This window comes from Apteryx rowi, unplaced genomic scaffold (assembly GCF_003343035.1).
Source record: "Apteryx rowi isolate R43461 unplaced genomic scaffold, aptRow1 scaffold_10, whole genome shotgun sequence".
Lineage (NCBI taxonomy): Eukaryota > Metazoa > Chordata > Aves > Apterygiformes > Apterygidae > Apteryx > Apteryx rowi.
In genome coordinates this window covers 4,180,459-4,195,331 of record NW_020447197.1, presented here as the reverse complement: position 1 = coordinate 4,195,331, position 14,873 = coordinate 4,180,459, and the positions used below count along the sequence as shown (strand labels likewise).

The 14,873-nt window shown below is 47.0% G+C and overlaps 1 protein-coding gene across 3 annotated transcripts in view; it reads right to left on the bottom strand.

Annotated features, from left to right (window-relative positions):
• TNIK (TRAF2 and NCK interacting kinase) overlaps positions 1 to 14,873 on the bottom strand; it is a 171,207-nt gene that overhangs the window by 89,540 nt on the left and 66,794 nt on the right. For all 3 annotated transcript variants that reach the window (XM_026060818.1, XM_026060826.1, XM_026060835.1), the window contains exon 2: positions 2,199 to 2,255. In XM_026060818.1, coding sequence (XP_025916603.1) covers positions 2,199 to 2,213 — 15 coding nt within the window. In that variant the 5' untranslated portion in view covers positions 2,214 to 2,255. The remainder of the gene's footprint in view (positions 1 to 2,198; positions 2,256 to 14,873) is intronic.

Here is a 14,873-nt window from a genome sequence, read left to right as displayed (position 1 = left end):
GCTGTAGGTGAACCTGCTTGAGCAGGGGGGCTGGACTAGATGATTTCCAGAGGTCCTTCCAACCCAACCATCCTGTGATTCTGAGGTCGGCCTCAGAGCAGCTCTGGGGTTGGCTCTAGAGGCAGCCCAAGAAGCGATTTCTGGGATGATTCTAGTGGTGGTTCTAGAACATGGCTCTAGGTTTGGCTCTAGACCTGACTTTTGAAACAATGACTACRAAACACAGTCAGTACTCTAACCACGCTGTGAGTCTGCCCCATTTTTACTTTAATCATTGCCAGTCCTGCTCAAGTTTGGGCCAGCTCTCTGAGCACTTCAGCTTTCTATCAGCAACTATGGGGTGTTGGCTTCCGTTYGTAGGCCTCGGAGGTCTTATCTCTGCACTTCCGCTGATACTGCTATCGCCTGTCACTTAGCTGTATCTCCACTCACACAATATTGGGGTCGCCTGAGGGTGGGAAGAAACCATATGGGAGTATTCAATGGGGTACGAAGAAGCAGAACAGAGCAGAAGTTCAGTTAAGGTCTTGTCTTTTAGAGGATTGACTTTAAAACTTGCACACTACATATTAAAAGAAAATTAACCAGTGTGTTTTAATATGGCTAAAAGCAGCTCGAGAGGAAAATAATTAAATATCCAAACAGTAAATCCCCTGCCAAATATTTGATTTAATAACCTGAACGTTCATATCAGCCAAACAGAGAGAAGCAAGAAGCAGCATTACTGCTCTTCTTAATTAAATACATTTCACCTGTATCATAGCTACGGCAGAGTTGTTAAGGAGGATTTATATTTGAAATCCTATTTTGGAAGGTAGTGGTTTAGATCAGAGACACCTACTTAAAGACATGGCTGCAGATATCAACTATTGGGCAGGATCAGATCTGGGCTACTTTTCTCCAACATCTTCACTTGGAAGTGACAACATTTTAAAACCACTGAACTAAATCTTAACTCAAATTTAGCCCTTCTTTGGTCTCAAAGTAATATTCTGATTTCTCATCTTAAGTTCGTTCTAACCTCAGACTTTACTTCATGGGATCCTCACCACCATTTATGCCATGGAGTTACGTTCAGCAGGTCTGCCCATTTTCTAGCCAGCTGCTTATGAAAACTAGATGAATGGCATTTGCTGATGTTGTAAGAAAACAGAAACAAATCTTGCTCACATTTGCTTGGTAATTTCCACACATCATTTCCCCTATTAATACAAAAAAGAACCTGGATAGTTGTCCTGTAGATAGACAGAACATCTATGGTATTTCAAAACATACTCATGAGGCCAAGTGATTGCTTTCAGACCTAGGCAATTCTGCACATGCTGAACTACTGAAAACTAAATAAAAACATTAATTCAAAAATAAGGTGGGTAGATTGGGATTAAGTTCCAACGTTTGAAATGTGTTATTTTATTAAAAAAAAGAAAAAGAAAAAAGAAAGTCTTGCTTTAAAACCTGGCATTGTTTATGCAGGCAGGAACTTTGGGAAACATAATATTGGATTTAAAAGCTCTTATTCAAGGAAAAAGCATTTTCATGTGATCTTTCCATATGCATCTGTTTAGGTTTCTAGGGGTCATAGCAATTCTACCCATTTTTTCTTCTGCAGCTGCTGGGAAATGGTGAAACCATTATTTCCCTTAAATCCCTTTATTCATTTAATAACTTGTAAATTCTTTGGTTTCTTAGTCTGATGCAAGTTTCAAAAGAGCCATGTCTGTGAGACTACGGCAGTGTGTTTCCTCCTTTGTACTGACAGGACGTACAGGAGTAATTTAACTTATATAGTGAGGTTATTTTAACCATACCTGCATACAGTTCTGGTGAACAGCAGCTTTTCAGGGGAAAACACAGATCTGAAGAAACTGAAATGTTTTATGAACGCATGATTGGGTTGCTACACTTTTCTTTAGAATTTATTAATCTGTTCAAAACAGCCATGCTGCTGGAACTGGATGCTTCATTGTTTCAGCGTAAAATTACTTAATCTCAGAATTCTTCCAGATTTATTTTTCACTCAAACATTTATTAAAAACACTAACTCTTAATGGCACATTTCAAATTAACTGAAAGAGTATTTGCTTCCCAGGAATATAAGCCTTTCACAAACCCTCACGTCTTTTTGCACGCAGTCATCTTTCTCCTCTCATCTAGTAACTTAAAAACACAGAAGGAGAAGGAGGAGGAGGATACATTACCCCGGTGACGTCCATAACCTTAATAGCAGCAAGCTGTCCTGTTTTAACATGACGACCCTGCAAAAGAAGAACAGAGAGGTTCATTCATTTTGTTTATCCGGCAATGTTTCACTCACAGTGAACAATATCCTTAAACAATCTCCTTGCTTTGGCAGCACTCAGACTTTTTTTGTTTTTTTCACAAGCATCTTCACAGCAGCCAYGATGGGCAACCAATTCCCTTCCCTTCCTCCTGCCACTGCAAGCAATTAGGGAAGGGCCTTCGACGCTTGCCACGTTTTCCTGGCAAACAAGTGCTGGAAACGTCCTTTAATGCTCAGCCGCGCTGCCTGTCAAACAACAGCTCCAGGCCGCTCCTGAGCAAGGACCATGACTTGGCTGTGAACGGTCGGGTGGATCCGTGATTATGGAAATATGCTCACCGAAGTACATATACTGCGATGCAGTAACTTCATTCCCTTCGTCTCTTGAACCGCGGCTGCAGCCCGGCGCTCGCGGCTCTTGGGGACACACTACAGCAGCCGCAGAGGCAGCGGCACGAGGGCCGGGGGGCAGGCGCACAGACAGCACAAGCCTAAAAGAARCCCCCTGAAAACGTCCACAACGACAACAAGGCCTAGAAAAATCCCATCGAATCTTCTTTTAGCCACCAGCAAAAATTAACTTTGTGCCTGGGTGACTAATAGAGCTCYGAGACCCCGGGCAGAGATCCCGAGCGACGCCAGGTATGTGCATCCTCGCAAACGCCGCTCAAGGAAGGCACCAACACACACTGCGCTCATTGAGGATTTTTTGCCAAAGCTTAGGTTAGCAGGCTACAGAAGTCTTTAAAATCAGATTTGCTTTTCTGCTATTTAAATGATACCCTCACTGAGCGCTGGCACAAACGGCAAGTGTTCATTTACGCGGGATGCTCGGAAAGGCAGCCCAGCAACAGAAGCTCCCTTGTGCTGCAGCGCACGGCGACGTGGACGCACACTGGCTCTTTATTTTTCAGCAACTGAAAAATTAGCAAAGCGCTGCAAGAAGCTGCCTGTTGGGTAGCGCTCAACTGCATTAATGCTAATAGAAAAATGACTGGACGTGATGGGGAAAACTACAAAAGAGCCTGAACTGTTGATGGTCTCTTAAAAACAACAGAACTGCTATCAAGCAAGCCACAATTAAGAGCTTTTATGGTCAGAACGTATTGGCAAATAACGTCATTACAGTTCAGAAACAATCCCTACTGGCAGTGAAACAGAAAAGCTGAAGTTTAGAGAGGAGAATATGAAAGGGCTCATTTTGTTGAGCTTTACGGCCTGCGAGGCGCAGGCGCTGCATGGCCGGGTCATATGCAAACCACTCACTTTCTCATTACGCTCTACAGCACAAGCTATTTCTGCACCTTAATAAAGCGCTTTTGCATTTTGCTCTGTGCTGACTTCCAGCCTTTCTTCTCCCAGTAAATGAATCACACAACATTATATCAAAATTGCTCATTTCAAACAGTTCTCCCCTCCCTGCCCCCTCGGTTTGAGGGCACACGCTCAGCTTAGAAACCAGGAGAAATTAGAAGAAAAGATGCTGCTTCTCCAAGAAAATCTGTAGATACAGATTAAGGCAGGAACGCCAGGAGGCAAAGGGAAGTGTCCTTATTTTCCCAGTCAGTTCTTACTGTAGGAGCATCCCAAGGCCCCATCGCATGAGCCACGAGACAGAGGACAGTGAACGGCAGCTCCTGCCCTGCAGCGTTCGTAATTAGCGGGTGAAGGACAGGATGAGGAGCAGAGGCYGAGGTGGCACGGCACAGAGTCAGAGAGCAGCGGAGCTAGGGAAAGAACACACGTTCCCCAAATTGCAATCCTGTGCGAGGCTCCCCTGACTACGCTGCCCGTCTCCAGAGCCGGCCCTCCACAATTGGGCTCCAAGCAAGGTTCAGAGGCAGAGATGTACATCCCCCAGCTCTCAACCAAGCATCTCAGCTCCCCCAGGAGCTTGTTTGCTCTCTCTCTCCAAGATCCCTCCGGGAAAGAGGCATGACACTGGGGGAAATGTGATTACAGCTCGGATTTGACTTTAGGAGCAACGTCCCCATCAGCCATCACATCCGTACGGGGCACATGCAGCAGGACCGCTTTGCCCCTGCAGAAGACCATCATGGGGCAAGCGCCCGGCCTTTGTGCAGCAGCAGGTTCTGCAAATTGCACGAGCAAAACCAGGTCATGGGAGACAGGCCCAGAATCCCCAGGGAAYGGCCCGGCCCGGCCCGAGCTTGGGTGCATACGCAAGGAGAAACTGGAGCAAATGGGCAAGTGGGCATCGAGGAGCCAGGCGAAGCACTCCCAGCAAAAACGAAGCCAAATCCTCTGTGCTAATGGGATTTGGGGGAAAAGGAGGGAGGCAGAGGGAACGTGGGGAAGGAATGTTAGTATGTGGATTTAAAATTAATGATCTAAGTTCCCTCGGTATTAGACTGGAGCTCTTCCTAACTCGCAGTGTTATGGTGACCAAATTTGCTGCTTGCAAGGTGCTTGTGTAGGAGATGCGCTCAACGGTGAAGTTTTCTGGCCCCTCCTGCAGATCAGAGAAGATCCTCCACGGTATCTCGCCTCTAGCAGGAGCCCAGTGTTGCCAGACGCCGGCACTGCTCCCCCAGCCCTTAGGCTCTACAGGCACAAAAGCAGCGGCAGGAGGGCTCCCGGTCGGAACGGCGCAAACCCAGCGCAGGCGGCAGAGCCGGTTGGGAGCGCCACGCGGCGTTCATCCTCTCCAAACGGATTACTTCAACAGGAAGCCAAGTCACCGCCAGGGCTCCTCACTCATTTAATAACACCGTTTATAAGTCCCGAGCAGCCACATGTTCTAACAACGGAAAAGGAGCTTTGTTTCAAAAAGTACATTAAAAAAAAAAATAGAGCCTGCATGAGGTTAAAAGGAGGGTGGCAAGGAGCAAGCAGAGGGGGAAGAAATCCACGGCATTTTGAGCAACATATTTGCTACTCAGCTTCATTCTGGATATCAACACCTCACTTTGCTGCCTCGCGTTTCTATCGTCTGTAGCTTGAAAGAGATACTACTGATGGTATAAAACACAAAGCACCACGGTTTAAAGGGAATAGTTCCTGTGTAACGGCCCGTTAATTTTATGTGCTACTTTTTAAGGGGATCTAAGTAGCAAGAAAAAAGGGATATTAGCATTACCATGATGTAGCTCCTAGAAATGGTCCCAGCACCTCTTTAAGTACATTGTGTGATCATAAATTATCCCTATGCAGCAATTTATAAATCAATGTTAAGGCCCACGGCTCTGAAATTCAGAGTTGGATTCAAATGTTTATCGTCTTCTGTGCTGCAGAGTTCTAATGGCTTCTATTTGAGCAAAATAAAGGAAAAAAATCCATATAAGGATTTGTTAGTTTAAGGGTTCCCTTGTTTTAGATTTTAAAATCATGGCCACCTCGTGTCTTCGCACGAGAAGGTTTTATTACAATTGCCGACATTACTTTTTGTTCCCACTTAGCCTGCTTATGCTCTTCTGCTTGTGTAAACTAGGCTGCAGTGAAAAGAAGCAGTCTCCTGCCAGCAGGACCTGTTGCTTTGAAAATCACAAAGCAGTTTGAAATACTAGGGCCATGGTTTCACACGCGCGTTTTTCTCTGGATTTTCTCCTTCCAGAGGGAAGCTCCCTGCCCGYGCTCAGCGCACGGCCGCAGGCCCTTGTGCGGGTGCATTGGACGGAGGGACGCGGGCGCAGGAACACGGGGGCTGGAGAGGGGATGCGTCCACCAGCCGCGGCACAGCCGGTACCAAACCTCTCAGCAGAGCCCTAGGTTTCCGGGGTCGAAACGGCCACGACGCCAAATGTACCCTCAGCATTTACACGACACGCAGAACACCACCTTTCCTCTGCGGGGCAGTAGCGAGGCCATAGCTATGGGCCTGAAACTGAAGGTGAACCCCAAATTAAAGGTGGGACAGCATTTAAGTGATCTTACACTGTGAGTTTAAACATTAAAAAGGATCTGAATTTACGTAAGCAAATAAAAGTTACTTGCTGATTTGGTTCAACTCAAGTCAAGCCAACTAAGGGGACTTGCCCGGGCTGAGGCATGTGCGAGTTTCCCCTYCAGTGCCTCTCCTGGGCTTTCCGGGGTGGCTTCTCCAGCTATGGCCACCCTGGGCAGCAGCCGAGCAGCCTCAAAAATCGCTCCACCCAGGAGCTTTCAAGCTTCAAGTTTTGCAGAACGAGAGGGTCTGGATTAGACATTGACCCAAGCAATTGAAAAGAGCACGAATGACCTCTGCGGCTCTGCTTTAAGCCTCTTTCTTCATTTGAATATACAGTCCAGATGTGAAAATTTTTACGAACACCAACTCCACAGTATGTTGGCACTTGCTAAGACCTCTGTCCGTGAAAAACCGAAGGAACCTCGGTTTGGTACTTGTTCTGCAGAGAATAGCAATTTGGAAGGTAAGTGCAGGTTTGAAACAATATTGCACTGAGGTGTTTCATTCAAAGCAAAAATTAAGGTGGAAATTGCAGTTGCAAACAGCCTTTCAGCAAAGCTGGCCTCCGCGGCTTTCCTCTAGTGCGCCCAGCACGGACACTCTTGCATGTCCACACACGTGGAGATGGTCACCAAGAAGGTCTGAACTCCACTACAAAGAAACGAGAGACAGTTGGGCGGGTTTGGAGAGAGGACTGACAGCTCTGAAATGACGGTGAGCCTCTTCCCTTTGACGGGGCAGGCACTGAGCAGCACTGCCAGCGCGGCGGCTGCAGAGAGCGGCGTTGTGACCCTTACAGCCACGGCAAAGCTGCACAGGGGAGACACCACATCCAAAGGGCCGTGTCAGGACGCACACGAAGGCGAGCTAAGCCTCAAGAGACTCAATGTCCCACCCTTACTGCAGTAGCATTCTGCTGCCTATTTCTAGTATTAGTCAAGAAAAAGAAGAGGAAAACAGAAATATTTGAGATACATAGAAAAAAATGCAACTAGAGTTATGGTGCATGGTTGGGCTGGGTTGGTTTGGAGAATATGGGAGTCCATCCAGCAAACACTGTCCAAAGATAACTTAGGAGCTAGACCAGCTTAGAAGTCGTGGAAAAAAAAAAAAACAAGGCTAGACCAGGTCTTGTTCAGGCGCCAGCTGAGGCTGGTATCACAGGAACCCAATTCTGCAGTGCAAGCGAGTGTTTTGGGCCCGTGTTCTCCTCCCCGCCGCCCCTTCTGCTCGGAGCACAACTGCCGGCACGAGATAGCAGCTCCCACGGCAGAAACCCCCGCACCCCGCGCACCCACACCGCGTTTCACCCAGGGATCTCTCCCCAGCTCTTCTATACATTAACCAACTCAGCTTTGCAAGCAGTCCTGCAGGAGGAGAAGGCGTCATCGCTCTCGTTTCACAGATTGGTAAATGCTGAAGCTGTGAAGTTGTGAGGTTCGAACATGCAAGGTCACGCAGCAAGTCAACGGAAGAGCTAAGAATAGACTCGGGATGCCCTGACTCCCAGCCCTGTTCCTTTACCACTATCCCATAAACCTTGTAAATATTTACAGATGAAGGTAAGAACTTAATATTGTGTAAACGCTTACCAAAACAAAATAAAACGCGTTGAAACTTACGTTAATGCAAACCATGAGGGACACTTAGTCATGCAAAAATCAGGCGAGGTGGAACTGGTAAGTATTTAGACTGGGAACTTGTAACACAGACCTGCTTTTCATATCTTTTGTTTGCAGTGATGGGCTATTTAGCCACATCCTGCAGATTTTCACCCCACTTTAGGGAGCCAGTGAAACCATGCATTTCTCCTTCCAGCTGTAAATGCTACTGTTAACTCTGAAATGACACAGCAGGGACAAGACCAGACTGCACGGCTGAAACCTCGGCTCCATTTCTACCTTCAGCTGCTGCTCTCTTAATGGCCTGATCACTATGTCCCTTAATTATAAATAAACTTTCCCTTTTTTATTGGAGATATCTAATGCTCACCATTAATACTCTCAGTGAAGCTATCAAATATAGCACGTGTTTAGAAAACAGTTGAGTTTCATCTTAATGTAGATATTCTTGCTTTTATAATACAGATGCCAAAAGCACAGACAAGTTTGAGCGAGATGATGAAAACTGAAAGTGGTAGATACAACTTGGGAATAGAGTCAGCACAAAAACTTTACACACTACATGACAACGAGCACTTCCTACAGCATTAGTCACCAACCACATCCGGTGCACGGGATGTACAGAAGTAAGTGCATCTGCCCAGCAGCTCGAAGCATGACCTCAACCATCCCTCATCCTGCAGTGTCAGTGCTCGCGGTGACGGCGCAGCGGGGCCGGATCACGTAGCTGAGTGCAGCTGCTCTTTCAGCCGCACGTGACGTTTCTCTCAAAGTTGAGGCAAACTGAAAATTGTAATTAACGTGTGGCAAGTGATAAATCATCCAAATATGAACTCTGGACTGGGGTAGCATCACTGACCAAGAAAAGCATGCACAAGCCATCCACTGTGGAAGGACGGCACAGAGCGCTGCTGAGAAAACCAAGGCCCTTACAAAGCTCACCTTTGAGAAAGCTGAGAAAAACGCCGTCAAGCCACAGCAAAGCAGGTCTGGGGCTCAAGAGAAGGGGTTTTCTACTCGTGCAGGTGGTGGGAGGCCACGAGGAGATGTGCCACTGACAAGGTCAAAGGGGAGGGCAGAAGGTAGCAGTGTTCATGCGAGATTTTGGGCACAGAGGAGCTGGATCCAAGTCCAGTGGTGCAGGAGGATCACTCCTGGCGAGGGTGAGGACACCGGGTGCGATGCTGGACCCTGCTCATACCAGGCGAGTGCCTGCTTTCTGCTCTCGGCTCAGCTCCAGCCAAGCTAGAACTTTCTTAATATTAATTATGCTTGATGTTTAGCAACACATACTGTAACTTTTATAATATACTTGTACCTCTGTAGCCTCTCATCTAAAATTATTTGCATTTTCATTTCAAACACTGCTAGAGGGGAGGCCTCTAGAAAACAGGCACCCAAAGAGCGTGCCTAGCTCCTCGTGCACCCTCCCGTGCCACGGCTGGCTCTGCTCCCCCAAGAGGCTCAGCAAGGATGTGGTTCAAAACAGGTAGGACCACAGATGCCTCGGGTCGGCTTGAAACCCCACTTTGTCCTACACAGGCCTCTTTCTCCAGCCTTTGCACTTCCCAGCAAGAGCAGTCCACACCGCGTGCTGTCAGCCAGACGCTGCACCCACTCTGAAGCCTACAGCAGAGACCAAAGTTAACATGTTTTGACTTCGCCTTCATAAAAGTTAACTAGAAATGCTCTAAATTTTCAAAATTCCCTCCATTCTGGAACCTCCATGCTTGGGAGCTCACCCGGGAGATGACAGGGTCCGGCTACGCAGGGGCAAAGACTTTAGGAAAATCAGGATCTTTCGGGAAGCACACTCACCCCACAGTAAAAGCACTAGTGTAATCACGATCGTCACCAGTGGAGGCATCAAAAGTCACTAGTCACTTCTGAGTATTCAGACCACAATAGCTATGACATTTTTGAGGACAGGAGAAAGTGAAAGTGAAGGAAGATCTTATGACAAGCACAAGATAATTACTGCAGCCTTTTTTATTTCATCACCCTTCCAGCCTCCTGCTCGGTTAATAATCTATGCTAGCAGATTTCTGTCATCTTTCTGCAATTCATAACAATTCATTGCTTTCTTTAGCAAATCATAACATTTTGTTCTAACGTCTTCTTTGTCTCTTTGTATTGTTCTGGATTTTTCCATGGTATTATCTCCTAGAACATATTTATTGTAACCTTTTCACTTCAGCACTTCCAGACGACCCTCCTCCTCGGCAGCAGCTTGGACTTGGTAGCAGCTTTTTAAATTCTGCATACCAGTGAATTTCTGTGATAGCTTGTCATAAGGTCCGTGAAGTACAGAAGAATGTCAGATCTGTCACAAACACGCTTTTTAAAAACAACACAAAACAAAAGCTGCCATGGATCTAGCTTTCCTGGAGACACCTGTGAGTGAGAAGCAGGGCGCAACGCTCCTCGCAGACCTCCGTGGCGGTGCTCCTCTCCTGCCCCCCCTGCCCATGCTGCCTCCCACCTGACCTACAGCCACCAAGGGAGCAGCAGGCAAAAGCAGAGTATCGCTGGGCGAAGCTACGAAGAATTTTGCCCTAAGACTTTAATACGATCTGGCAGAGCTTTAAATATGGTCCACCCGTGCAGTGTTTTGGCTTGTAAAGGTAAGGGAAAGAAAACAGAGCGGAGTATTAGTGCAGATACTGTTATTTCAAAGAGGTCGATTTATTTCCCCCCTTCCCCAACTGGGACATTGTATAACCTGCTCTCCAGGGCTGGATCAGCGTGAGGCACCCCAGCCCCCCAGTAAACCTGCTCGGACACCTCGCTGCTGCAGGGAGCGGGACGGTGCGTCGGAGGGGTTTGCTCACCCAGGCAGCGACGCAGTCAGGGCTCAGGACACACTTGTCTGCTGCTGAAGACGCAAGTTTGGCAGTGAGACACAAAACTGAGGCTGCCGTTTCCTCTACTTCTGGAGGAAAACAAGAGTTTGGGAGGCGACGGAGGGGCAGCGGGGCCAGGGAGCCCAGGCTGACGTGCGCAGGACACGCGTCCTTGCCATGCATGGCCCCGCCACCGCTGCTCTGGCCTATCTTGAAGCAGCCGCTTTTTAGCAGAGGCTCCCAAGGCTTCCAACACACAACCCCCTTCCCACACCTTCCCGCTCCTCTCCCCAAGCGGGTTGGACGCCCAGCTATGTTAAGTCCTGGCCCAACAGCTGGATTTACTTTCATCTTCGTAAATCCAGCGCTGTGTCACAGACACCATGATGGCTACGATGATGCAAAACAAACAGGAGGAAATAAGAAGTACTAAAACATTTTTCTCCTCTCTGGATTTGCTGTCAAGGTTCGTTTGGGTATAAACCCACATTTCAGCCTCAAGATTATTCAAGTGTGAACTTCAAAGCTGTCACAGTTTTTAATTAAACATTCATCTGAGCATAAATTTATGTTTCTAATTACTTTCAAAATGTTATATCAACTATCACTAACTTGGTAACATCAAATATTAAGCCCAATTTCTGGGCCTGAAGCAGGCACCGGGAGCTTTTCTTGAAAGGCTGTGGTCCCCACACTCCATAAAACACAACAGACCGGCACGTTACGGGAACAGTGGCAAACGCCTTTCAACAGCAATTGATGCATTCAAGCATTTCCAGACAAGGCATTTGGGCATTATATTTATTAAACAGACGTGTTCACTGACGGGCGGTCTCTCTGATGGGGGGTGCTAGAGGTACACGTGAGGGTGTCCTTCTCTTGCACTGCAAGCAGATCAGACACCAAGGACCACTTCCAGGAGCTCAAGAGCAACCCAGCGAGGCACGGCCACACCAGGGCACATCTCGCTCCCAACACGAAGGAGGAACAGCATTTACCTTGCCACGACAGACCCGGTGCTTTTCATTTGTAAAGTGTTTGGGAAGAGTTTTGTCTGTGGACAGATGCCAAAGGAACTCCTCGGACACCCTCGCGCAATGCCACGATCCCAAACGCGTTGCAGAAAGGAGCCTTTCGAGTTATCCTGCAACGAGGTGCGACGGAGTCTGCTGCTTGCCAAGGCTGACTCGGCAGGTCAGCTACAGCCGGGAATGTAATCCTGGCCTAAACATCTCACTAACACACAATAACTGCACATCCTGGCCCAAAAACCAAGCCCATATCCTCGAAGACAGAACGCAGACAATTGCTTTTTTGTTGTTTTGTTTTTTTGCTTGCACAAGCACAAATTACACCTCTCCACAACAAATTACTACAAGGCCTGAACACCCAGAAACTTTTCCTACCATATTTACCTAATTTCTTCTACTGTCTGTTCCTATATGTACAACAAAATATCTCATCCACAGCCTGCTGAAATCAGTGGGAGACGGACAGACAGAACTGTCATTCGCTTGATGAAGGCAAAGTTCCTATTTTATTTGGCCACCCACCAGCGCCAGGCAGAGCATGGCTACTCCAGAAGTCATCTCTCATATGGCTTAAGCCTCCCTGACAGAGCACTCGACCCCGAAAGCCCACCACACACACGTAATCCCTAGAGCAGCGTTTCCCGGAGCAGCTGGGTTACGGGTCTCACGCTCTGAAGCAAAGCACTTCAGATCCAGCTGCCATTTTACAGTGCCAGCCATGTAATGAGTATATATTAAAATAAGTGGGATTAGGGTGCTCTTACAATCACTTCAGAAATGTTGACCCTGACAGTCTTGCTGAGAACAGAACACAAAGTCATCCCACATAGCTGATAAAGAGGAGTCTGAAAAAAACTTTGTTTTCTACAGAAAACCTCAGTAAACTGAGACAAATAACTTAAGAAAAGATGTCTTATAAAAGTCCAGAACTTTTCACTCTGGCAAGACAGAAGCCTCCAACTAATTTTCTTCCATTACATTTTCACTGAAGTTAAAATAACAAGCTGATCCTTGCAATCCAACAACTGCCATTTTTACTGGCCAATTTCTGTCTCTAAATTGCTCTGTTAAAAAATACATCCTTGACACCATTAAGTCCCAAAACTGCATATTCTTTCTACAACAAAAATAGCATAGGACTTCACAATTTTTACCAGGTGAGAAGTCATCCGTTAATTTTTGTACATTCACATATCATTTACCACCTATTACAAATTCTTTGTTAAACCGTATTTCTGCAGATTATAAATTAAAGATGTTCATTGAGATTACAGGAGTGGAATCTCATCTCTCCAGTGCTCCAGCTCCGTGTTCAAAACCTTCTGCAATTGGAGCTCCTCCACAATGAACTAGGACTTCACGTGGCTCTCTGGTCCCAGTTCAACCAATTCCTAGTTTTCCTGTAGTTCAAGGCAATTCAGGGACTTGGTCCAAGAATTTTTAGCACTAAGGCACTTTAGCACTAAGGCACTAAAAATTGCATGCAAATTTTTCTGGGAGAAGTGCTATCAAAGGAAGCACATTTATCACAGCGAGAATCCTGGAAGGGACTAGGAGGCTCATAACGTAATTTTAAGACATGCCGCTACTGCTCAGGCCTCTAGCTGACAATCACTGCACACACACACACATGCTGCTATTGGGATTGAAACTTAACCTCAATTTCAGCAGCTTTGGATGCTTTTAGGTAGCTGAYGCAGGCCGTACATGCCATTCTCGTTACGGCCTCTGTTCTGCTCCAGTTGCATCGCAATTGCGAGAAGCCAGGGAGGACCTCGCAGACCTCGCAGGGTACCTCTCCGACGGCCGAGCCAGTGCCGGAGGATGCCCCAGCACCCGGGCACGCAGGGAGCAGGCTGCGCGGGGCCAGGGAGCACTGTGGCCCTGCCGTGGCCATGCCACGATGGACCTGGACGTCTGGAGACTGGTGGGAAGGCTGAGCACGCTCGCGGTGCCACGCGAGGTCAAAGGCAGCATCAGAGGCATTGCTTTTGCAGCGAACGCGTATCGAGGAAAAGCGAGGTATAAAGGGGACGATTTTGAGAGCAGGCTCCGAACTGACTAGATGATATCTGAAAGAATCATTATTTATGTTTTGTAGCACTCTGTGTCTATATTCAGCAGATTCACTTGAGCACCACCACCACTAAAATACACCAACATTGACAAACACTGGAGTGTGCCTCACAATAAAATTACAAAGTGCTAGCTGTCATCCTGCATTAAATTAGACCGTTTTATAGCACCCAATGTGATCTGGCTTTTACAAAGTATGGGCATATTTATATACTTCTCAGTTTCCCACTGAAAAGGATCTTGAGGGTGCCAGAAGAAAAATCCTCAAACTACTTTAAAGGGGCTAAAATACTTATCTATGGAAAAACAGGCTTTTCTGAGTATGAAAATTCAGCAATCTGCAAAAGAAGCTGTTTTTATAAATGCTGTACTCTAGCTTTGCACTTGGTTTACAAGTCTCTTAAAACTTATCTGAAATAAATCCATGTGTTTGAGCAAGTAATTAAAACATCAGATACTCTAAATATCAGGTCAGCATAAGAAAAAGTGAGTCATAAAACAGGATGGGAAATATGTAAAATGTTTATTTTAAAAGGAGTAAATTATCTGTTCAATTAAATGAGTAATCACAGGCCAAACCATATTGTTCTAGCTTGCACTTAACCCCAGTGGCTCGCAGGGGGATTTCAAGCAAATGCGCTCAGCTCTGAGGCCTGGTCCGTATGGAAGGAGAGTCCTGAGCATGCAGAAGTTATACAMAGGCCTTTCCAAAAAGCACCTCTGGTGCGGAAGAAAAGGACAGCACTGTTTCACATCCTAGCTATTTAGTGGCATCTAAAGACCCGAGCCACGTGGCAATGCACAGGGGAACTGGGTGAGGTTAATGCTCCGTTCGGTAGCTTCCCGCAGCCCCGCATTAAGGGTGGCCAAGTCACTAGGCGATCCCGGGATCCTCTCCTTCTCGCAGGCGCAGGGGGCTCAGGAGGAGCGYGTTCCCAGACACCTCCCATGCCTGCCTGGTACGAGACTCTCCGGAGAGTATCCCGACCTGCAAGACCCCTGCAGATCTGGGACCAGGTCCTGCACCTATTGCCAGGACGTGCAGCTCCGTGGTTATTGCCTTTCAGCCAAACACCGCAATAAAATCTCTGCCATTTCCGGTGKGAGCTTCTG